This window comes from Saccostrea cucullata, unplaced genomic scaffold, assembly GCF_032062105.1.
Source record: "Saccostrea cucullata isolate Sc308-1 unplaced genomic scaffold, CSIRO_AGI_Scuc_v1 ctg2653, whole genome shotgun sequence".
NCBI classification, from domain to species: Eukaryota; Metazoa; Mollusca; class Bivalvia; order Ostreida; family Ostreidae; genus Saccostrea; species Saccostrea cuccullata.
In genome coordinates, this window is record NW_026935145.1 from 29,984 (window position 1) to 55,426 (window position 25,443).

The 25,443-nt window shown below is 35.1% G+C and overlaps 2 protein-coding genes across 2 annotated transcripts; both read right to left on the bottom strand.

Annotated features, from left to right (window-relative positions):
* Nucleotides 1–1,630: 1,630 nt before the first annotated feature.
* LOC134242020 (uncharacterized) lies at nt 1,631–3,694 on the bottom strand. The gene is made up of 3 exons (XM_062724027.1): nt 3,383–3,694; nt 2,989–3,091; nt 1,631–2,430 (listed from the first exon to the last, which is right to left on the bottom strand). Exons 1-3 carry the CDS (start codon nt 3,461–3,463, stop codon nt 2,222–2,224), a joined length of 393 nt encoding a protein of 130 aa, XP_062580011.1. The 5' UTR covers nt 3,464–3,694; the 3' UTR covers nt 1,631–2,221.
* LOC134242023 (uncharacterized) lies at nt 3,484–25,333 on the bottom strand. The gene is made up of 12 exons (XM_062724029.1): nt 25,321–25,333; nt 24,945–25,039; nt 23,525–24,491; nt 23,002–23,091; nt 22,754–22,787; nt 21,111–21,232; nt 13,730–13,824; nt 10,741–10,816; nt 8,354–10,377; nt 7,924–8,072; nt 7,746–7,822; nt 3,484–3,704 (listed from the first exon to the last, which is right to left on the bottom strand). Exons 1-12 carry the CDS (start codon nt 25,331–25,333, stop codon nt 3,484–3,486), a joined length of 3,963 nt encoding a protein of 1,320 aa, XP_062580013.1.
* Between the last annotated feature and the right edge of the window lie 110 nt (nt 25,334–25,443).

A 25,443-nucleotide genomic window follows, 5' to 3' on the forward strand; every position in this document is an offset into this window, starting at 1 on the left:
ACCCCGCACGATGTAGGATTTTCGTGTTTGGGAAATGGACATTCCAACCCCCCCCCCCCCACCCCTTTTTCTTTTTTTGCTTGTCAGTTTTTTTTTGTTTTTTTTTAAGGTATAATTTTTTTTTAACTCTTAGCCCCCCACTTTCAATTTGCTTCCGACGCAAATGATATGTGAAGGATGAAAGCCCTATCAAAAAATCCTGTCCCACTTATGAAATAAATTCCATATTCACCTACAAGACATTGAATTGTTATCTATTTTAAGGAATAACTTTTTGCTATTTTTTAGCTCTACTGATTTTTCAGAGACCATAGAGCTTATGCGATAGTAATGCGTTCCGGCGTCCGTCTATAGCTGTCTGTCATGTCTGTAAACAATTTTTCAAAAAGTTATTCCTCCTCCAGTTTTGGTATGATTTCGATATAACTTGGCACACAAGTAGACTACACATCTTCGCTAGCCAAGGGTTTCCTATATACCTACTCTACAAGTTGTAGAGTAGGGTTTGGATCGGAAACCCTTGGCTAGCGAATGATTGATTACACTGTGATACATAATTTTGTGTAATTTCGATGAACGGTGTTTCCTTGGTTATAATTTAAGAAATTTCTGTGAAATATTCTTTCAAATGCTACTCCTCCTACAGTTTCAGTCTGATTTCAATGTAACCTGGCACACAAGTAGATAATAATTCTGTGTATCGGTTTTTGATTTGGATGAACGGTGTTTGGTTACTAAAAGTAGAAATTTCTGTGAATTTTTTTCAAAATGCTACTCCTCCTACAGTTTTGGTCTGATTTCAATATAACTTGGCACACAAGTAGACTACACTAAGATACATAATTCCGTGTATCAATTTTTGATTTGGATGAACGGTGTTGCCGTGGTTACTAAAAATTGAAATTTCTGTTAAATTCTTTCAAAATGCTACTCCTCCTACAGTTTTGGTCTGATTTCAATATAACTTGGTATACAAGTAGATTACACTTAGGAACATAATTCTGTATATTGCTTTTTGATTTTGATGAACAGTGACAGTGTTGCCGTGGTTACTAAAAATAGAAATTTCTGTGAAATTCTTTCAAATGCTATTCCTCCTACAGTTTTGGTCTGATTTCATTATAACTTGGCTCACAAGTAGACTATACTAAGATACACAATTCTGTTTATGGTTTTTTGACTTCATTGAATATTATTGCATTGGTTACTAAAATAGAAATTTCCGTTAAATACTCTCAAAATGCTACTCTAAATACAGTTTTAGTCTGATTATAATAAATAATGTGGCATGCAAGTAGAATACAATAAGAACATAAAGAGGCTTAACCAAGGATCATTATTCTATTTATTGCTGTCATAGAGTTTCGATTCCCAACTGCTTAAGTACTTTTCTCTTCCTTTGCTATAAGTACAAACCAGTAGAGCTTCAGTCTCAATAGAGACTTCTGGTTTTATTTCATGACGATCAATCGATTAGATTAAGTGATAATTTTGTGCATAAATGCAAGCAATTCAATTGATCACATCATGAAATAAAAAAATTAGACAGTTATTCCTTGAATAAATACTTAACATATAAAAATAAAACATTGTGTTTGATCAATAAACTTTTAATTTTAATTCTGAAGATTTTTACAAATCATTTAACCTGTTGTTTCATGTGTGAAAACAAAACTGAAAAATCTGTTTCAGTGAACTTTCCAAAATATAAAATTCTTAAGCTCTTTAGCTAATCTAAGCTGCTAAGCTACAAGCTTCAGCTACCAGTTATTTATAGCAATCAGGCTGAGTGATCAATATTTATAACATACCAAAAACACACAAGTAAATAAACAAATATATGTCCATTCTGGCCAATGGGAATTTTCTTTGACTCTTTTTTCAAATATTCATACATGATCATACTTTATAACATGTAATAATCACTGTATTATATCCTCTCCCAAGTTCTTGATGAGGCTTTTCTTTTTTCATTTTCCACAGCTATCAATTTTCCCCAAAACTTGCATTGTTGTGATTGAGAGGGAGGGAACAACTGAGGGTTCATTAGCTAATGACTTACACAGGCAGTGTTATTAAGGGGGGACACTAGATGAGGGCTCCGTCTTGTTTTGATCCATCAGTATGTTCATCACGTTTCCTCGGTAGATCTGTTAACTTAGGGTCTAATCTGCAGTAGTGTTAATAGAGATCGTATTTGATTAAGGATTAAGGGGGATCACTAGATGAGGGTTCCGTCTTGATTTGATCTGTCTGTATATTTATCACTTGCTCCCTGTGGTAGATCTGTAGAGGTCTGTAGGTTCATCACAGTTCCCTGTTTTTTCTGTATTTCTGTAGAGGTCTGTATGAGTGAGCTGGAGGACTGGGTGAACTCTGGCTGATCATCTAAAGGTTCTTCTTTGATTCTAGTCTCCACCAGCCATGTACCTGTAAAAGATCTCTCTGTTATTGGAATAATGAACAACAGAACACTTTGTTTTCTCTACAAGTGATCGACAATGACCTATGGTTTTGACTTTGTTGCTAATCAGAATATAAATCTTTTAATATAAGGATTATGGTAAATACTGTATGTGAAAATAATTTGGTGTTTTCAAATTTAGAGCAATCACTTGGTATGGAGTTGTTGGCGTAATCATAAATTAGCGCAGGTTTGTTCAGTGTATTGTAAACGTAAATGATTTCTTAGCGGTTTTCAACCGTTTTCTCTCTATATCCTTTCTTTCATGAATTAGTACTTTGTTGTCTGCGTCAAAGCCACTAAAATATGAAGCCCGCTTTTTAAAGTACACATACAGTATAGACCAAGGTAGCTCCGTCTGTAGAGCACCCCACTAGTATTACTTGGGCCCTGGGTTTGATTTCTGATCTAGCCACAGACTTTCTTGTGTCCTGTTATTACATGGAACCTGAGTTTGATTTCTGACCTAGCAACAGACTTTCTTGGGTCCTATTACATTTAAAAAGAATATAATGGACACATACCTTGTTCCTCCAAGGTTGAATCAAAGTCTTCAAGATTCAAATTATCAGGGACTGGTGCTTCTCCTTGGTCAATTGTCGGTGTGACAAGATTCCGAGAAAATGACTGTAATAAAATACATGAGAATAGGAGTTACTTACTATGTTCCGAGATTCATTCCTAGAAATTTGCATGAAATTAACTTGGAAATAAATGTAGCTGTAAAGTATGTTACAAAATCTGTTGTGACAGACCGAGTGAGGGGCACACACAGTAAAGGACAAGATTATACTGTATAACACAAAATTACAATCTCAAGTCAACTCTCGGCTGACATGTACAACATTTACAAAACAACAAACTCAATATTATCTTTCTGCTGAACAATAAAACCATTTTACACAAAGATTTTCATACCTTAGAAGCAGTCGGGGATAAACCAGATCTTCCAGGTTTAGATAACAGCCTCTCAGAGTCCCGACTTTCCTTCAGATGCATGAGTTTTTTGGTTGGGGGAGTTATTCCATAGGACCTGTGATGTCTGAGGTGTCCCTGAATTGTCGCTTCATTGTCTCTGTAGGGATCAACCCTCTCTCACAATCGTCTACTATTATCCTCCTCTTTTGCCTGTTTCTCTTGTATAGAGTTTCCCCCTCCATAGCTCCCTGGTCTGTAGGAATTACTGGCTGATTTGAAGTTGATGCTGGGTTGACTGATTCATTCTTTTCTTTTTGTTGTCCTGAAACCACAAAACTTAATTATGATCATAGCATATATATATATATACCTTGTGATTTTCATTCATGATTGTTTAAAAATATATACAGTAAAACTCGGTTATAGCTAAGTCCGTGTGTACTTACTGAATTTAATTCGCTATATAGCGAATTCTCTATATGCAAGTTTTCCTTCAAATATTACTACCAAATATGTTAGGGAAGTAAATATTAGGGGTAAAAAAGACCTTCGATAACCAATATTTTGTTTCGAATTGAATTTTTATATACATTCTAAAATAAAATAAAGTCAGTTCAATTTATCAAATTTTGAGATCCTTAAAAGTTCGTTATAGAAGATGTAAATTTCATTATATTTTACCTCAGCGGGACTCAAAATCAGTTCGCTATATCCGTAAATTCGTTATATCAGAGTTCGTTATAACCGTAAAATTTACAAAGATTTGTTAAGAATTTAGTCGGGGACCCAGAAAAACTTCACTATATCCGTGAATTCGCTATATCCTTGTTCGTACTAAACGAGTTTTACTGTATTATAAACAGAATTGATATAGATGAATTACTTTTCCAAAAATATTGTCCTTTATGTTATAAGCATGCTGTACGCATGCTTTACTGTTTTTTCATTTAATTTATATAAATGTATTACATTTTATATGGAAAATTGTTAGTATTATAACATAATTTATATTGTAAACTGAACTACAGTTGAACTTCAGCATCTCCGACTCCATGAATATGTCAAAGTGATTTGGAAGTCCCAACCACTTATTCTTTAAGTATTTTACCCTTGATATCTCAAATCCTCGGATATCTCGAAGTTTTTACTCAGTCTCATCAGGTTGTGAGATAACAAAGTTTGACTTGGGGATAACTATCTTCTAATTTGGTATTTGCGACCATTAATGCTGATTTAACGGTCGCAACTTGAATGTGTTTACCGGCGACGCGTATTGCGACCGTTAAATCAGCATTAACGGTCGCAAATAACAAATTAAAAGATCAGTTATTCCCATTCTAATGCAATCCATGCATTTTGTTGGTTGTTCACGTCTTATTTTGATGAATTTTGTTACAAGAAATACGTCACGGAGCATTGTGTTTTTGCGTCGCCCTATTATGACGTCACAATGAAAAAGCTTTCACGCTCGTTAATGCTCGTTTTACTGCTTCAAACATCAGTCATTAGCCAATCAAAAAGTGTTTTACAGAACAATTGCATTAGAATGTATTATTCATGACTTCTCTTTAATATTTGCAATATTTTAGTTTGGAATCCATATGCGACTACAAGTCAGTACTTATGTGGCAACATTCTACATAAGGAATGAATGAAGTCTGCAAAGCTTAGAGATATTTCTTGCTCTGGAATAAAGTTGGTTTACAGTTTGCATGAACAGACAGATAATGAACCTTACTGCAGTACCTTCATGAAACCCTCACATGCCCCTGCTGCTCCTCATACTTGTTTGCATGCATCCTCATGTTGGTAATTATCCTGGTGGAAAAAGCTCTCATCACATTTAAAACACCTGTATAACAATAAAGAATCGTATGAACCACCTGTAATTTAAATAATCATATAAAACACCTGTAGTTAAAATAAAGATTTAATTTTAAATTTATATAAAACACCTGTCAGATTTTGAATATTAAATTCAATGTGAAAAAGAAACATCAACTTCTTGGGAATCAATCTACCACATTGCGGGGTGTTTTCATCATGTGTTAAAAGGAACTTTTTCCCATCACATTACATGTAATTACTTGAATGCATTTTCAGAAATGTCAGTGTTTACTTACTTGTATGTGTTTTCAGACTTGTCAGTGTGTACTTACTTGAATGTATTTTCTGACTTGTTAGTGTGTACTCACTTGAGTGTGTTTTCAGACTTGTCCCTGTGTACTTACTTGTATGTGTTTTCAGACTTACTGTAATGTGTTTTCAGATTTACTTGAATGTGTTTTCAGACTTTTCCCTGTGTATTACTCGGATGTGTTTTCAGTCTTGTCCTGTGTACTTGAATGTGTTTTCAGACTTGTCCTGTGTACTTACTTGAATGTGTTTTTAGACTTGTCAGTATGTACTTACTGGAATGTGTTTTCTGACTTGTCTGTGTGTACTTACTTGAATGTGTTTTCAGACTTGTCCATGTGTACTTACTGGAAAGTGTTTTCAGACTTGTAGTGTGTACTTACTTGAATGTGTTTTCTGACTTGTCCGTGTGTACTTACTTAAATGTGTTTTCAGACTTGTCCCTGTGTACTTACTTAAAGGTGTTTTCAGACTTGTCAGTGTGTAATTTTTATGTGTTTTCAGACTTGTCCCTGTGTACTTACTTGAATGTGTTTTCAGACTTGTCCCTGTGTACTTACTTGTATGTGTTTTCAGACTTACTTGAATGTGTTTTCAGACCTACTTGAATGTGTTTTCAGACTAACTGTAATGTGTTTTCAGATTTCCTTGAATGTGTTTTCTTGTCCCTGTGTACTTACTTAATGTGTTTTCAGACTTGTCTGTCTGTACTTACTTGAATGTGTTTTCAGACTTGTCCGTGTGTACTTACTTGAATTTGTTTTTAGACTTGTCAGTATGTACTTACTGGAATGTGTTTTCTGACTTGTCTGTGTGTACTTACTTTAATGTGTTTTCAGACTTGTCCATGTGTACTTACTTAAATGTGTTTTCAGACTTGTCCCTGTGTACTTACTTGAATGTGTTTTCAGACTTGTCCCTGTTACTTACTTGAATGTGTTTTCAGACTTGTCCCTGTGAACTTACTGAATGTGTTTTCAACTTGTCGTGTGTACTTAGTTGAATGTGTTTTCAGACTTGTCCGTGTGTACTTACTTGAATGTGTTTTCAGACTTGTCCGTGTGTCTTACTTGAGTGTGTTTTCAGACTTGTCAGTGTGTACTTACGTGTGTACTTACTGGAATGTGTTTTCATGTGTATTTACTTGAATGTGTGACTTGTCCGTGTGTACTTACTTGATTGTGTTTTTAGACTTGTCCGTGTGTACTTACTGGAATGTGTTTTCAGACTTGTCAGTGTGTGTGTGTACTTACTTGAATGTTTTCAGACTTGTCCCTGTTTTACTTGTATGTGTTTTGTTGTGTTTAGTGTGTACTCACTTGAGTGTGTTTTCAGACTTGTCCCTGTGTACTTACTTGTATGTGTTTTACTTACTGGAATGTGTTTTCAGACTTTTCCTGTGTATTACTCGGATGTGTTTTCAGTTGTCCTGTGTACTTACTTGAATGTGTTTTCAGACTTGTCCTGTGTACTTACTTGAATGTGTTTTTAGACTTGTGTATGTACTTACTGGAATGTGTTTTCTGACTTGTCTGTGTGTACTTACTTGAATGTGTTTTCAGACTTGTCCATGTGTACTTACTGGAAAGTGTTTTCAGACTTGTTGTGTGTACTTACTTAAATGTTTTCTGACTTGTCTGTGTGTACTTACTTAAATGTGTTTTTGTCCGTGTGTACTTACTGGAATGTGTCAGACTTGTCAGTGTGTAATTACTTGTATGTGTTTTCAGACTTGTCCCTGTTACTTACTTGAATGTGTTTTCAGACTTGTCCCTGTGTACTTACTTGTATGTGTTTTCAGACTTACTTGAATGTGTGTACTTGAATGTGTTTTACTGTAATGTGTTTTCAGATTTCCTTGAATGTGTTTTCAGACTTGTCCCTGTGTACTTACTTAATGTGTTTTCAGACTTGTCCTGTGTACTTACTTGAATGTGTTTTCAGACTTGTCCGTGTGTACTTGAATGTGTTTTTAGACTTGTCAGTATGTACTTATGAATGTGTTTTCAGACTTGTCCGTGTGTACTTACTTGAATGTGTTTTCATGTGTACTTACTTGAATGTGTCCGTGTGTACTTGAATGTGTTTTACTTGTACTTACTTGTGTTTTTAGACTTGTCCGTGTGTACTTACTGGAATGTGTTTTCAGACTTGTCCCTGTGTACTTACTTGAATGTGTTTTCAGACTTGTCCCTGTGTACTTTGAATGTGTTTTCAGAGTACTTACTTGAGTGTGTTTTCAGACTTGGTGTGTACTTACTGGAATGTGTTTTCAGACTTATCCGACTTGTCCCTGTGTACTTACTGAATGTGTTTTCAGACTTTGTGTGCTTACTTGAGTGTGTTTTCAGACTTGTCAGTGTGTACTTACTTGAATGTGTTTTCAGACTTGCGTGTGTACTTACTGGAATGTGTTTTCAGACAGCACATTGTGCCTTGATGTTAGATTTGTCGTGTGTACTTCCCATGTGTACTTGTCCCTGTGTTTACAGATGTAACACCGATTCTTTTTTGTCTTTTCAACTTCCCGGTGGTCATGCATTCGCTTATGAACCTGTGAACATAGTATATAGAAAGACATGGCTAATGAAAACACACACATAACTACTATTCAATTAGATTGTAGGTATTAAACTCATACATACAGCAACTTCAGTGTTTTTATACATCAGTTAAATTATCATTCATGGTGACGTAAATTTGTTTACAATAAATGATAGCAAAACCCAGAAATAGTAGTGATCAATGAACAATACAGGATTTCACAATTTTATATTGACAAACTGAAAGATTCTGATTAATCAACAACAGAAACCCCATTACACCAGTCCTTACCTCCAGGGAGCTGGCATATTTGAAGGATTTACAGCATTGTTTACACCTGTACCAGAATGTCATTAAGGATTCTTTTTTTCTCTTTGGAACAGAATCCAGTTGTAAAGCGTATTCGTACGGACACTCGACTACCTTCTGAGTTTGCCCCCGTGTGACAGACCTTGTTATTCTTTGAGGATTTTTATACTTGTTGATGTTTGTATTTCTATGATGTGAAGATACACTTGGTACCACTGGTTCAGTTTTCACAATGACATTGTCTCCACCCATTTCACTGGATTCTGTGTGAGAGATAGCACTCTGGTTCTGTGAATGAGAAGCGTTGATACCAGTCCAAGTTTGTGAATGAGGTGAAGTCACACCACTTTGACTTTGTGAATGAGGTGAGGTCACTCCACTTTGACTTTGTGAATGAGGTGAGGTCACACCACTTTGACTTTGTGAATAAGGTGTAATACCAGACCATTCCTCTGTTGGCTCACATTTCACAGTGACACCTCCATCACCCTCTAGTTCTGGGAGAATGACCTCCTGGGTTTGTTGGTCTGTGTTAGAGATAGGTACTTTATACATCTTGTACTCTCCTGTGTCTGTTTCTTTTACAACAATCGAGAACTTCAACTCGTCTGCTTCTGACGAACAGCTCTCTGTCACTGAATCTGGTACATGCTCTGGTTCACTAGACTTCTGAGTGGTAGTTGTCACCGAGTCAGAAATATTACTTAACTGAGTCGAGTTTTTCTGAGCAGAAGTTGCTGCTAAATCAGACACATTACTGATCTGAGTTGAGTTCATCTGAGCAGAAGTTGATGCCACAGGAGAATTATTGATCTGAGTCGAGTTCATAGTGTGAGTTTTCGCAGCCAGACTTCCTATCTTGTGAAATGAGGGTATGATTTGGTGGTTGATAAAGACTTTGACAGGGCGAACTTGAGACTGACCTCCAGTAATGGCTGCTGAGAGCTTTGGACTATTCCTGCCTGTCACAGGGGTGGGGGCCACTAGGAACATCGGCTGCCTGTGAGGTAATCTCTGCGTGTTTATAGGTACAAGCTGTGTCGGTTGAGGCAGTGCTCGAGTTTGTACACTTGTGACTTTCTCTGTTCCTCCTGAAGAATTGATTATTGCCTTGTTGAAATTTTCATCACCACTGGGTATTTTTTGTAGATAAAACTTTGGGGCATTATTAGTATTCGGCGACTTCAATGCTAACTCTACTTCCTTCTGCAGCTCTTCTAAAGAAATTATTTTGCCATCTTTTACACAAGTCAATGTGTTTGCCTGTTTACATGAGGGACTTTGAGAACCACTGTTATTCACTTGGACTCTAGCTGGTTTTGGCAGAGTCTCTCCATGTTTATTTTGGATTCCCTCAGAACTGCTGCCTTTCACTTGGACAGAAGCTGGTTTTGGAAGTGTGTCCTCTTTACTTGGAGTGCCCGGTGAAATGTTACCTTTCACTGGGACATGAGCTGGTATTGGGAGCCTCTCTTCCCATTTACTTTGGGAACCCTCAGAACTGGTGTCTTTCACTTGGACAGGAGATAGTTCTAGAAGTTTCTCTCCCTCTGGACTTGGGGGACCCTGTGAACCACTGTCATTCAGATGAGCAGGGGCTTGTTCTTCAAGAGTTTCTCCCATTTCACTTTGGGGATTTAGAGATTCAATGTCTTTACCTAGAGCAGGTTTTAAAAGAGTCTCTACCAGATTACTTGGGGTACCTTGAGAACTGGTGTCATTCACTTGGACAGAAGAGGCTGGCTTTAGAAGTGAGGTCATTCTTACCCTTTTTAGAAGAACTTGTGGACTTAGATCTGATTCTTCATTTTTCTCACTAGAATTCCTTTTTCCACTTGTAACTGTTCTAGACACTTTATTTCCATTGTCTTTTTTCCCTGAATTTAGTTCAACACACTTGTTTGTCTCTTTAGATAAATTGCTTTCATTGTTTTCTGTTTCCAGTTCTGATGTTTTAAGTTTGGTATTATCAGTTGCTGACAAACCATTTTCTCCCAATACTGTCTCTAAAATTAAGTACAAATTCTTATTAACAACAAATAAAAGTTAAAAAGTACTGATTTGGTTTGGTTTAAAATTAAGGAGGCTGGGGGTGGGGGGTGGGGGGGGGGTCAACAAATTAACCACCAGATATATCTTAAATTTTCAGATATGGTATCTTAAGCCGTCAACTATTATTTGGCAGAGAAAAAATTCAAAAATTTTAGTTTTAAAATTTGATCATTATATATATACAATTGTATTACATGGAACTCTTCTTCTAAAGAAGATCAAAACCATCTGAAAATGGCCACAACCACCCAGCCCCTTTAAGTGAAATAGATTTTTATTCAAAACAAAATGTAAAACAAGCTTTTGCGACAAATAACCTTCATCTGCATGTGAAGACGTGGGGTCACAAACATCGTCATAGTTACAGCTAGGGGGACTCAGGACCTTTGCGATCTAAATAAATGTAATGATGGTTACCATTATATAGAAACATTGATAATTTTAAAGTTTACATCACAGTATATCAGAATTTTGATATTGCTACACGTTTTTAGTGCAAGAAAATTCAATTGCATAAATTTCTTCACTATTTAATGGTCTTAAATAGAGGAAGTATACATATTGACTGGAATAATCAGAGGACTATAAAACTTGAAAAAAACTAGAAATATGTCCATAGGACATGAATGCCCCGCCGAGGATATATTAGTAAAGGAACATGAAAATTTGCATGTGTATAAAATTTGATCAGTTTGGTTCAGGTAGGGCTATTAGTAACTTGGGAGTAAATATGTAGGTCAGATCCAGCATCCCAATCAAGTCTGGTAGTGTCCACCATAGATGCATCATGCATGCAAGTTTGGTTCAGGTAGGACTTAAAGTTACTTGGGAATGAAAATGTAGGTCAGATGCAGCATCTGAAGCAAGTCTGGTAGTGTCCATCCCTAGATGCATCATCAATGCAAGTTTGGTTAAGGCAGGGCTTATAGTTACTTGGGAATAAAAATATAGGTCAAATCCAGCATCCGAAGCAAGTCTGGTAGTGTCCATCCCTAGATGCATCATCCAAGCAAGTTTGGTTAAGGCAGGGCATATTGTTACTTGGGAATGAAAATATAGGTGAGATCCAGAATCTGAAGCAAGTCTGGTAGTGTCCATCCCTAGATGCATCATCCAAGCAAGTTTGGTTAAGGCAGGGCATATTGTTACTTGGGAATGAAAATATAGGTGAGATCCAGAATCTGAAGCAAGTCTTGTAGTGTCCATCCCTAGATGCATCATCCAAGCAAGTTTGGTAAAGGTAGGGCTTATAGTTACTAGGGAATGAAAATATAGGTCAGATCCAGCATCCGAAGCAAGTCTTGTAGTGTCCATCCCTAGATGCATCATCCATACAAGTTTGGTAAAGGCAGGGCTTTTAGTTACTTGGGAATGAAAATATAGGTCAGATGCAGCATCCGAAGCAAGTCTGGTAGTGTCCATCCCTAGATGCATCATCCATGCAAGTTTGGTTAAGGCAGGGCATATTGTTACTTGGGAATGAAAATATAGGTGAGATCCAGCATCCGAAGCAAGTCTGGTAATGTCCATCCCTAGATGCATCATCCATGCAAGTTTGGTTCAGGTAGGGCTTATAGTTACTTGGGAATGAAAATGTAGGTCAGATCAAGCATCCGAAGCAAGTCTGGTAGTGTCCATCTCTAGATGCATCATCCATGCAAGTTTGGTTAAGGCAGGGCTTATAGTTACTTGGGAATAAAAATACAGGTCAGATGCAGCATCCGAAGCAAGTCTGGTAGTGTCCATCCCTAGATGCATCATCCATGCAAGTTTGGTTCAGGCAGGGCTTATAGTTACTACGGAATGAAAATATAGGTCAGATCCAGCATCCGAAGCAAGTCTTGTAGTGTCCATCCCTAGATGCATCATCCATACAAGTTTGGTAAAGGCAGGGCTTTTAGTTACTTGGGAATAAAAATATAGGTCAGATGCAGCATCCGAAGCAAGTCTGGTAGTGTCCATCCCTAGATGCATCATCCATGCAAGTTTGGTTAAGGCAGGGCATATTGTTACTTGGGAATGAAAATATAGGTGAGATCCAGCTTCTGAAGCCAGTCTGGTAGTGTCCATCCCTAGATGCATCATCCATGCAAGTTTGGTTCAGGTAGGGCTTATAGTTACTAGGGAATAAATATGTAGGTCAGATCCAGCATCCTAAACAAGTCTGGTAGTGTTCATCTTTAGATGCATCATCCATGCAAGTTTGGTCCAAGTAGGGCTTATAGTTACTTGGGAATGAAAATGTAGGTCAGATCAAGCATCCGAAGCAAGTCTGGTAGTGTCCATCTCTAGATGCATCATCCATACAAGTTTGGTCCAAGTAGGGCTTTTAGTTCCTTAGGAATGGACCTGCTCCAAAAACTTTAACGTGGTCACTCATCTGGAAAATGTAGGTCAGATCCAGCATCCGAAGCAAGTCTGGTAGTGTTCATTCCTAGATGCATCATCCGTGCAAGTTTGTATCAACATGTGAAGTTTGATAACACCATCTTGAATGGTATCATATTTAAAACTGAGCCAAACACTAATTTAAGAAAAGTGAGGTCAAGGTCAAAGTAAAGGTCAAGGTCAAAAAATATTGATGCAGTTGCATAGCTCTCATCAATATATATCAGCATATGAAGTTTGATGAAAATATCTTGAATAGTTTCTTTGAAACCAATATTTGAACTGAGCTAAATACAAGTGTAACATTAGGACGTACAGAAGGACTGAAGACTGACATGACAAACACTATATGCCCCGACCATATTCATGGCGGGGCATAAAAACTGTCTTAAATTGGAATATGTCCAATATTTTAGAACCAACAAGATGTGTTCATGAAACACTATGCGCCCAGCAGCAAAAAAGTTTGAAAAAGCTATTTTTAGCAAATAGGTCACAGTTAAGGTCAAAGGGTCATTGACCTTGGTGTCATTTGAAAGAACTGAATTATTGGAGTATGCATACCAAATATAAAGTCTCTATCTCTCATGATTCAAAAGTTATGGTGAAGGTTAAAGTTGACAACAGGCAGACAAACAGACAGGACAAAAACAATATGTGCCCTGATCTGTCCATACAGGTGCATAAAACTGGTGTAAATCTGGAAATTCTAGCACTTAAATTATAAATGATGGACCAAAATTTTAACATTTTCAAATTGTATGGCCCAAAATTTTAACATTTTAAAAATTTTATGGTCCAAAATTTTAAGATTGCAGCTAATTTTAATCTTAACAGTATGCAAACCTACATCTACAATCTAAACATAAATATATTAATAAGGAAAAAACATTTTCAATGTAAGTATAGAGATTTTACCTTTTTCAGTAATGCTTTGTTACCAACTGTCTTGATGGAGCTGTTCCTTTCCCAAACAACAACCATGCTCAGATAAACGTCCCCAATGTCATGGGCTGTAAACATGGTAAAGGAAAAAATCAACAACCATGCTCAGAAAAAAGTCCCCAATGTCATGTGCTGTAAACATGGTTAAGGAAAAATCAACAACCATGCTCAGAAAAAAGTCCCCAATGTCATGGGCTGTAAACATGGTAAAGGAAAAAATCAACAACCATACTCAGAAAAAAGTCCCCAATGTCATTGGCTGTAAACATGGTAAAGGAAAAAAAATGATTTCTCATATTATCAAAAGTTAAAACATTGATTCCACACTGTACATTTTAAGTTATGTCATAATACATGTACCTAATACAAATAACTTCTCCAAAAACTGGTACAGTGGAGCCTCATTTATCTGGACGCTTTGGTTCCCAGTCAATTTCTCCGGATATGTGAAGCGTCCAGATACCTGAATCACCAGTTAAGCAAGACAACATAATATTAAAAAATTCCGTTCCGATGAAAAATCATCCGGATACTGAAGCATCCGAATATCTGGCGTCCGGATATCTGAAGGTCCACTGTACATGTAAATTGTTAACTTTATTTCTGAGCAAGACATATCAAAAAAATTTGCGACCTTCTCATATTTGCATTCATTTCTCATGGCGATACTGTTGTGAGGTGTGTATTGTTTCATCATGACACTATTTATTAGTAACATTAAGTTTCTTGAACATTCCAGAGTGGTCAACAGTGTATGGACTCATTTTTACATCATATAATTCTTGAACTTTATGTCATGTCCATAACAATATCCATCTGCAGGAATATTATTGTATTTTACAATGCTTCTAAAATCAAACATAAATTTATATTACTGTATAAATATCCTGTCGAGAGATATACTCTCGAAATCGCACCATTGAGTATTATCCTTGAAATCGCGTATAATCCCCAACTGGGGTATAATTTCACTGGGACATTGTGTGCAGCAACGGACACTCTGATGTAATGTATTTTTAGATTTTTGCTAAGTTTGTACTTAATGATTTGTATATTACTGTAAATAAATTATTGTTAAGTTTAAACTGTGTGATTGATCTTTGCTGGCATTTAGGGTTATTCTGACCCATAACATAATTTCTAAAATCAAATAACTGCACTTTTGCAGTTTATTGTCAAAATTAAAGTATTCCATATACCGTTAAATTTGACTTTGTGCACTATTCAAAAAAACATGAAATTTTAAAGAAATTAAACGACTAACGCCGTGTTATGTAGTTCACCAAATGTTCAGGTTTTTGATACGTGAAATAAAATTATAACAGTTAGAGAGCGCGTTAGGTCATAATTGTTAGAGGTTATATCTTGCCATAATAGAATACCAAAGTTATTATAAAGAGAAAAAAAGAAATAAATACCCACGGGAAAAAGGTTGAAACAAACTAGTTGAAGAAAACATCTTTGGAAAATTTGCATCTTTTAGATTATACACTTAAATCAGAATCTTTTAATATGTCAGAATTTTTTATTATTTTATGCATTTGTGTGAAAATTGAGAGCGAGAAGTCATATGAACAGGAAATTTGTGTTTTTTTTTTTTGAAGAGAAAGAGAAGAGCGAGAAAGAGAAAGACAAATGTGTACAAAGAGAGCTTATAAAATGAATTTTGAATATAGAGAAATTAAAATTGAAATACCAACCACACCGTCAGTTGTCAAAACTTATATTTACGTTTATGAACATGTTAATGAAAAACTGAAATAATGGAGTGTTCAATTGCCTTGGAATGGGAATGTAATTCCTCATCGGACATTAAAATTTCATAAAAATCGTAGCCACTTCCTTTCTTTATTATACTATTTGATAGAGCTGAGGTAAATTTTACCTCTTTACCTTCTATATAAGCAGCAATATTAAAAGCATATCTTAGTACCTCATTATAATATGCTAAAAAGTATCTGATGGTTATAGAAAGTTTGATAAGTTTTCATTTGTTATTTTACCTATGATATGTATAACTCATGACAATAACTGGTTTACTCATCTATAATGAAAAATTGTGATAAAAATAAACATGAATTCTAGTTACTTGTAGTTTCATATTGTGTTAGAAAATAACAGGTTGCTTTTTGTTTACCTACAATGTATATGAAACACATTAGAAGATAAGAATGATTAAAAATATATGTCGAGGCAGCAGTCATAGGTCTGATACTTATGCTCTGTTGAATAAAAAGAATTTTGTAAAATCTCAGATGCAGTAATTCGAAATTAAATGATCAACAGATATGTTCTCTCATAAGCTGTCATGTCTTTCACTGAAACTATCACTGTCCCATCCTAAAATGTTGAAGACCGGTCCAATATGTTTGAAGGATAAATAAAAAAGAAAAGATTTTCAAAAAAAGAGTAGTTTTTTTAGCCAAAAAGGGTCATTTTTATCAGTGACATGCTTTAAACATTCATAAATAAAAATGATTTTGACAAAATCAACCACATGCTTGTGCGGCATAATTAGATGATAGACAATCCTTAGTTTCGATTTGTACTGACACTCTTGTGTGTCCATGGGTTCACAGTCCAGTTCTATTGATTTATTTACAAATTGTTCATGATTTGTTTCATGTGGAATCTAGCGAAATAAAACCTGTCCAGATTTTACAGATTCTGTTGTGTTGGGAATGAACATTAGGAAGATGCATATACTTCCTAAGAAAAAATATAAAGCAAATCGAACGCCTTTTTGTGTGCAGATCATAAAATGTACTGAGCTCCACGGGTATTTGTTGTCCCTGAGCGCATTAATCTTGAAGCCCAAATTCTTACTTGGCTAGTGATATCTTTGAAAACATGTGTATCTAGATGAAAGTTAACTCGGCAACATGCGCCATTCCATTGTTTAAGTTTTATTGGTGAAAATTACACCTCCTATAGTTTGTGGAAAATCACTTCCAATATCATGTGCGATGATGAAGATGATGACATTTATCCAGCCTGTGCTGTTACTAGAGCGATTTGGCCAAATATATATAAGATGGAACACACCATAATCAAGCCTTTTAATCATATTCCTCTGTTGATATTGATTTGAATGACACTAAAACATCAATTTGTTTTAATTACATTTCACAAGTTGAACCACACAATATCAAGAAGCCAGAGAAGAAGAACTTAATTAACACAAGCAACTATGAGGCTATTTCTTTGAGTTGCACTCCACAAGTTAGCCAAGGCAAGATTACAGCTCCATCAGATCGAGAACGTTTACTCTCTGAACAACAAACTCATTAATTTCTCTCAATTTGACATGCATTTCCACCAGAAGAGGCTACTAAAGTTGGAGAATGCTTCTATATGAAAGATGGCATCCTCTCAAAGCATAAACATTTGTTACAGATGAAGTGTAAAGTATATGTTCACCAAAATGGTCCCAGCTGCTTATCGTCGAGATGTCATTTTTTAGCTAAGGATACACCTATATTTTTCATTTAGGTATCAATAAGATTTAAAAAATAGGATTTTGATTCATTTTTATTGGCCTAAGCTAAGAAAGGATGTTTCTAGTTTTGCAAGTCATGCCATGTTTGAAAGATGGTAGGTAAACCAAAGCAGAAGATACCATATTTGGCTATAGCTCAACCCATTCCAAATATATAAAAATTGAAATATAATTTTTTTTTCGTAGAACACATATAATAATTAGTTTTAATCACAGTATTTACTTACCATTATGTGTACATCCACTTTGTTTTTAATTACATTACCCTTGAAGGAATATAAAGGCATAAAGAGCATAGTTAACACCTAACCAAGTTTTTCTTTTTAGGAGCACCCAAGGCAATTCAGTCGGATCAAGGTTCAAATTTTATGTCGACAATTCATTAATTTCCAGCAAGTCATGCAAATTTCTGGTATCAAATTTCGATCAACTGCTTATCATCCTGAGTCCCAGGGAGCGTTAGAACGTTTTCATCAAACCCTAAAAACAATGCTAAAGACCTATTGTTACCAGTATGAAAAAGACTGGGATGAAGGGGTTCATCTTGTACTATTTTTTAAGAAGCAGTCCAGGAGTCTCTTGGGTTCAGTCCTTTTGAATTGGTGCGGTCATACAGTTAGAGGTCCTTTGAAATTGTTGAAGGAAAAGTGGCTGACTGAGACTAGTGATCTTAATCTTTTAGACATGTGTCTGATTTCAAAGAAAAACTTTACAATGCTTGTAAATTAGCACAAGAAAATTTGAAGAGTTCTCAGATGAAAATGAAAATGTGGTATGACAAAGATGCCAGAAATAGGGTGTTTAAGCCAGGTGATAAGGTTCATAGTATTTTTACCTATTCCTGGTCATCCTTTACAGGCCAGATTTTATGGCCCTTATGAAATTGAAAGCAAGATCAGTGATGTAAACTATGTAGTTAAGACACCAGGTCGACGTAAAGAGAAACGGGTTTGTCACATTAACATGTTAAAAGAGTATTTTGAAAGGTGTGATAAAAATTCTGTAAAACCAGTTTCCACTTTAGCCAATGCTAAGACTGTTCAAAATTGTATTGAAAGTGATACAGAATGTAGAAATTAATGGCAAAGATTTTAATCATAGATAGTCTGCAAAGTTTAGAAACTAAATAAAATATGGCTGATTTTGATGCCAAACTTGGACATTTGAACATTCACCAAAAAGAACAAGTTAAAAACTTGATGAATGAGTATCATCAAATCATGCTAGATGTTCAAAGAAAACTAATGCAGCTTGTCATGATGTTATAGTTGGCGACGCTCTTGCCTATCAAACAACATCCGTACCGTCTGAATCCAATAAAATTGCAGTATTTGGAAGAAGGGAAGTGCTATTATAACATGTTGCACAATGACATTGTTGAACCTAGTAAAAGTAATTGGAGCTCACCATGTATTCTTGTACCAAACCCCAGGACGGTACCTACCGATTATGTACATAATTATAGAAAGGTGAATTCTGTTACCAAAACTGATTCATTTCCAATACCTAGAATCGATGACTGTTTTGACCGCATTGGAAACGCCAAATTTGTCCACTAAATTTGAATTTTTTGAAAGGCTACTGGCAAGTACCATTAACAGAAAGAGCAAAAGAAATATCTGCTTTTGCTACACCAGATGGACTTTACCCTTGAAAATAGTAATGCCTTTTGGCATGAAAAACGCACCAGCTACATTCCAAAGGATGATTCACTCCCTTCTTCAAGACCTTGAGGGATGCGAGGCCTACATTGATGATCGTCGTCATATACAGCGACACATGGGACGAACATCTCCGAATCATGCGTGCTTTATTTGACATTTTAGCTAAAGCAAACTTAACTGTGAACCTTGAGAAGAGCGAATTTTGTCATGCTTATGTAGAGTATTTAGGTCATAAAGTAGGTCAAGGTTATGTTACACCCATTATGGCTAAAGTGGAAGCTATTGCAAAGTTCCCGATTCCTACAAACAAGAAAGAGTTAATGAGGTTTTTGGGCATGGCTGGGTTTTACAGAAAATTTTGTCCAAATTTTTCCTCAGTAGTTAGTCCACTTACAAATCTTTTGCAGAAGAGGGTTAAGTTTGAATGGACAAAGGACTGTGAAAAATCCTTTCATAAAATCAAATCTGTCCTTATGAACAACCCAGTTCTGTCAACTCCAGATTTTTCTAAGCAATTTAAGCTTACTGTTGATGCTAGTGATGTTGGAATCGGGGCAGCTTTGTTTCAAGAACATAGTGATAAGGTAGATAGAGTTGTTTCTTATTTTTCAAAGAAACTTACAAAGTGTCAACAAAAGTATTCCACCATTGAAAAGGAATGCCTTGCTTTGTTGTTAGCCTTACAGCATTTTGATGTTTATCTGAATGTTACTTTGCATCCAATTCTTGTATATACGGATCACAACCCCCTGACATTTTTGCATAAATTGTCAAACAAAAATCAAAGACTGACTAGATGGAGTTTGTTGTTACAAGAATACAACATAACTATTAAGCATATCAAAGGCAAAGACAATGTTATTGCAGATGCCTTGTCCAGAGTATCGTGAACATATATGATTTTGTATTAATGTACATATATTTCATTTTGACAATATAAGTTTTCATTGACATTCAAACTTTTTAAGGGGGGAGGTGTTGTGAGGTGTGTATTGTTTCATCATGTCTATTATTAGTAACATTAAGTTTCTTGAACATTCCAGAGTGGTCAACATGTTCGGTCATTTTTTCTAGAACATTCTTGAACTTTATTCATGTCCAGAACTTTCCAGGAATATCATGTACTTACAACTTCTAGAATATTCTAGATTTATATTACTGTATAAATATCCTGTCAATTCGATGCATAGATATACTCTTGTCGTATGAGCACCATTGAGTTACAACTGGGATATAATTTCACTGGGACATTGTGTGCAGCAACGGACACTCTGATGTATGTATTTTTAGATTTTTGCTAAGTTTGTACTTAATGATTTGTATATTACTGTAAATAAATTATTGTTAAGTTTAAACTGTGTGATTGATCTTTGCTGGCATTTAGGGTTATTCTGACCCATAACAATACAAATAATCACATATTAGTTTTTATTCAGAATGCTGACTTAGTGGCAAAGATTTTAAATCATAGATAGATTGCAAAGTTTAGAATCGTAAATAAAATATGTCATGAAAAATAGTTGGATAACATTATTATGTATCAGACTGGCATGCAAAAATCCGTCAAAACATCAGACACCTACTCCAGCATGCTAGAGGTTCACGGCGAGATACTTTTGACTTGGTGCTGTGACTGGAGCGTAGGTACGTTAACCGAGGCTCTTACTTGTAGGAGTTATCTGACCCCCTGACCTTCGGGCCACAAATTTCACAAATTTGGAAGAAGAAGTCTTGCTATTATAACAATTGCACTTTGTTTATCTGGAGTGCTTAATCCAAAAGTAAAGAAAGATTTTCAAGAAAATTTGACATCAGTAGAGCCCACCTCAACTACCTAAACCCCAGGGGCCATAAAATTCATAATTTTAGAAGATGCATCCCTGCTTACTGAAAGATCTACACTTTTTGTTTATTGTGAAATCACTAATTTTCGTAGGGGTTTAATTTTCATGGTTTTCGAGGTATGAAGAGACCCACGAATTTATGTCCACCACGAAATGCAATTTTTTTTTTTACTACTGAACAATTCTTCGATCACAAAATCAAATCTCCATGAACAAATATATTTTCCTCAAACCACAAAAATTTGACCCCTTGAAAATATTTGATTTTAACCAAAGAGCTGAAAAGAAGATCTTCATCATGTTCAAACAAATCGTGGGTTTAATTATATATTTAACAGATTTCTTACCGATTTCGTTCAGCTTTTTGCAGTACTTAACAGCCTGGAATATCGTTGTCCTAATACACCGGATGAGATTGGATGCTCTTCTTCCATATTTCGGTTTGGATTTCTGTAGCTCTTTAAAGTCACTGGAAAATTAAAAAAAAAAAACGAAGTCTGCCTACAAAGTAGATCTGGGTTAGATAGAGTTTTTATACATGCAGATTAAAATGGGATATAATTTTGGTTTCTACCTCTTGATAATTAATTTGTACCATTGAAATTAAGATACTGTTAGATTATTGTACAAGTTTTTGTTATAATCAGTAACCACTGCATTTCATTTCCGTAAATCTGCATGGCATTTCCGAAATTTTTTTTATTTCATTTCCGACATTTTTTGGTTTCATTTCCGACATAATTTTGTTTTTATTTCCGGAATTCACCTGTGCAGCAATTTAATGTTTTCCTAGTGAGAGAAAATGATATCTTAAAAATATTTATTGCAAAATATTGATTAAAATTATATTTTTAAAAATCTATTAATTTTATTATATACATATATGCATACATGTATAACTAAGTCTAGGTTAAAGAATCCAATGAACATACAACTTTTTCGCCTAATTTGATGTGCACTAAAATAAATGTCAGTGTCAGCACCAAACTTATGTCAAAGTCACTTGCCGTATTCTTATTCAGTTTTTACTCCGGTTGATAACACATTTATTACGCAGCTCTACACAGAACTTTATTTGTTTTGCTTTACATCTGGGCAGAGTAATTCGGTAAACATTGGGTCAATCTCTCAAACTTTAATTCAGATAGTTGCCTACATTTTGCCACAGTAGTTTCATTGATAAATTTACAAAAACTCAGAAATTGAATTTCAATTATTTATTTATTATACATGTATGTATTCCTTTAAATTTTCATAGGTAAAGTCTTCAAATCTGTTAATATAGGTACTATCTGAAAAATGTTGGAATTGAAAACAAAACTAAAAAAAGTCGGAAATGAAAAGTTGATAATTACTAAAAATTCCGGAAATGTAATGCAGCCTGAGTAACACTTTTACAAATGGTCAACCAGATTGTCCAATAATCACAAGTGATAAAGTAAATTGTCTGAAGCAAAACATCCCAATTAATGAACAGTACAAGCTTGTTAAAATAAACAAGATATTTTTTTAGCAAAAACACATACAGTTACCAAACAACAGATCTTGATTTCAACCCACTGAAGTTAAAATAATGTGTACATTAAAGTGAAACACAAATTGTTTATACCGTAAATCTGGAAAATTTTGCTGTAGATAAATTTTTAGCAAATTTGCGAGTTCATTGCATTTGCAAAAATATTTTTCTTAAAAATAAATTACCAATAAGCATGATGAGAAAATGTAAACAAAGCAGTGGTAATTAGCAAAATTTTGACACGTAAAAATTAATCAACACCATTTTGACCCGAATTCGCAAAATAAAATCGACGTAAAATTTTCCAGATTTACAGAATTTATAGTGGAAAAGTGAGACTGAGATCAAAAGTGAGCTCGTCTAACTTTTATGGCCCCCAGGCCAGATCTTGATTTCAACCCACTGAAGTTAAAATAATGTGTTCATTAAAGTGAAATACAAATTGTTTATATTGGTTACCATGGTAATACACACCTTGCTGCATAGGATGTCTCACGTGATTCTTCACCTGAAAAAAAGGAATCCTCAAACTTCAAAAAATACATTATTACTTTAATTCAAACATTCAAGATATTAAAATACATGTATAATGAAGATAGAAAGACCTGAAAAGATGCCTTTGCCAATAAAGCCTCTTTTTCACTTCATTCTAAAATCAATAATTGCAAAAAATATCAATAATGCATTCATACAAAAGACAAAATAATGTAAGAAGCACTCACCAAGATTAGAACTAAAATCCTCCAGCACTTTCTCTATCTCCGTTTCTGTAATCACTTTATTTTTCCCTTTGTTTGGAAATTTGTTTACTTCTGAAAATGGCACATTTAATGTACATTCATATATACATGTAATATAATGACATGATATAAAAACAAAATTCAGGGTATGCCATTCCATTCCTCATGCAGTATATTTAGAAATATGTACTTACGGACTCTATAAGCAAATTCACATACCGTATATACTCGCCTATAAGTCGTTTTTTTTGGGAGTTAATCGCTGGTCTAAAACTCACTGTCCGACTTATAGGCGAGCTATCAAAAGTATGGTTTTATATGAGGTCAGTCCATCTGATATGCAAGCTTATTAAATACAACTGACTTATAGGCGGACCGACTTATAGGCGAGTATATACGGTACTACAAGTTAACATAAATCTGCTAAATTTCATCAAAGCTTTTATTTATAGATAAAAGCTCAAGAGGCTTTATCATTCTGAGAGTTCAATTTAAATTAACTCACTTTTTGAATCTTTCAGTTCTTCTGTAGAAATTATTTTATCCTCTTTTACAGAGGACAAGGTTTCTTCCTGTGTTCTTAGAATAGAACCGTGAGAACTGCCGTCTTTCACTTGGATAGCAGGATATTGTTTTGGGAGAGCGTCTTTCTCTTCACTTGTGGGACCCTGTGAACAGTTATCTTCTGCTCGGACAGAAGCTGATTCTGCTAGAGTCTCTCTTAGTTTATTTTGGATTCCCTCAGAACTCCTGCCTTTCACTTGGACAGGAGCTGGTTTTGGAAGTGTGTCTTTCCCTTTACTTGGGGTGCCCTGTGAACAGTTTCCTTTCACTAGGACAGGAGCTGGTTTTGGGAGAGTACATGTATCTCCCACTTTATTTTGGATTTCCTCAGAACTGCGGTCTTTCTTTTCATCAAGAGGTGGATTTGGAAGTGGCTCTTCCTGTCTATTTGGAAAACTCTGAGAACAACCGTCTTTTGTCTGCTCGGGTTTTAGAAGTGTCTTTCCCTCTTTATTTAGAGAACTCTGAGAATTACTGACATTAACTTGCTTAGAAGGAGCAGTTTTTGAGAGATTTTTTCCCTCTTCACTCTGGGTACCCTGAGCACTGCTGACTTTCACTAGGATAGAAGGAACAGATTTTAAAAGTGAGGTCATTTTGACCCTCTTATGAAGAACATGTGGACTACTCAGCTCTATCTCTTTAGATTTCTGGAGCATTTCACTATGACTCCTTTTTCCAGTTGTACTTTTTTTAAACATTTTCTTTTCCTTCTCATTTTTCTCTGAATCTCCCTCCTTACTGCTTTGACACTGAGCTGATGTTTGGAGTGAATTGTCTTCATTATTTTCTAGTCCCACGCTACTGTTGCCTCCCTCTGATGTAAAGTCTACATTGTTTTCTGAAGAAGACGTAGGGACGCAAACTTTACCATGGTTACAGCTAGGGCGACTCAGGGCCTTAGTGACCTATATACAGATACCAGTTTAAAAGCACCATTTTAATGTTCTGAAGTTGTATTTCATTATTTACCAATGATGTACCACAAAACTAAAAAATCACATTTTATTTTATAAAAGTCTACAATTTTCACATTTTTTTTTATTTTTGAGGCAAGACAAGCAAAGAAATTACAATTGCTTAAAATTTATCTATCGATAGGGTCCTGTTTGAAATCATAGTGTATACCAATAATTGAAATCTGCCTTACAATTGAACATGAGTTTGGTATTTATAGTCTTTCCAAAAGCATTCTGGAATCCAAAAAGGTGAGAATCCAAAAACTTTGACATTTTGGCATTTAAATCATAGAACATTATAAGAGGGTCCAATATCGAAACAATTATGAGTGAATTGAAAGAGTACCAGTAAAGAGATCTGTTATAAGCAGAAAAAATTTCTGTGTGTTAATATGAACGGACCTTGTCCAATAATTCTTTCTTGCCAACAGTTTTGATGGAGCTATTTCTTTCCCAGATAACCACCATGCCTAGACTTGAATCACCAATATCCAATGCTGTCAATAAAAATCAATTAAAAATTAATATGTCATGTTTAACGATGACCATCTCCACGTAATAAAAACAACAATTATCGCACTGTAATTGTGGTTAGATTGAAAAGGTGAAAATTCGACAATTTAGATATTTTAGAAATATGTTTACGTGTAAACTTTGATGATGTTACAGTGCTCTTTATCAAGGAATTAAAAATTGACAAGTCGAAACTTTGACAATTTTTAAAGATTCATGAATTTTGACATAAAGAAGCTGATTAGTTCTTCCTGTAATGAATTACCGATCTCATTCATTTTTTTACAGCATTTAACTGCCTGGAATATAGTTCTTCTGATACTTCGTGCGATGTTTGATGCTCTTCTTCCATAATTTGGCTTTGATTTCTGCAACTTACTAGAGTCAC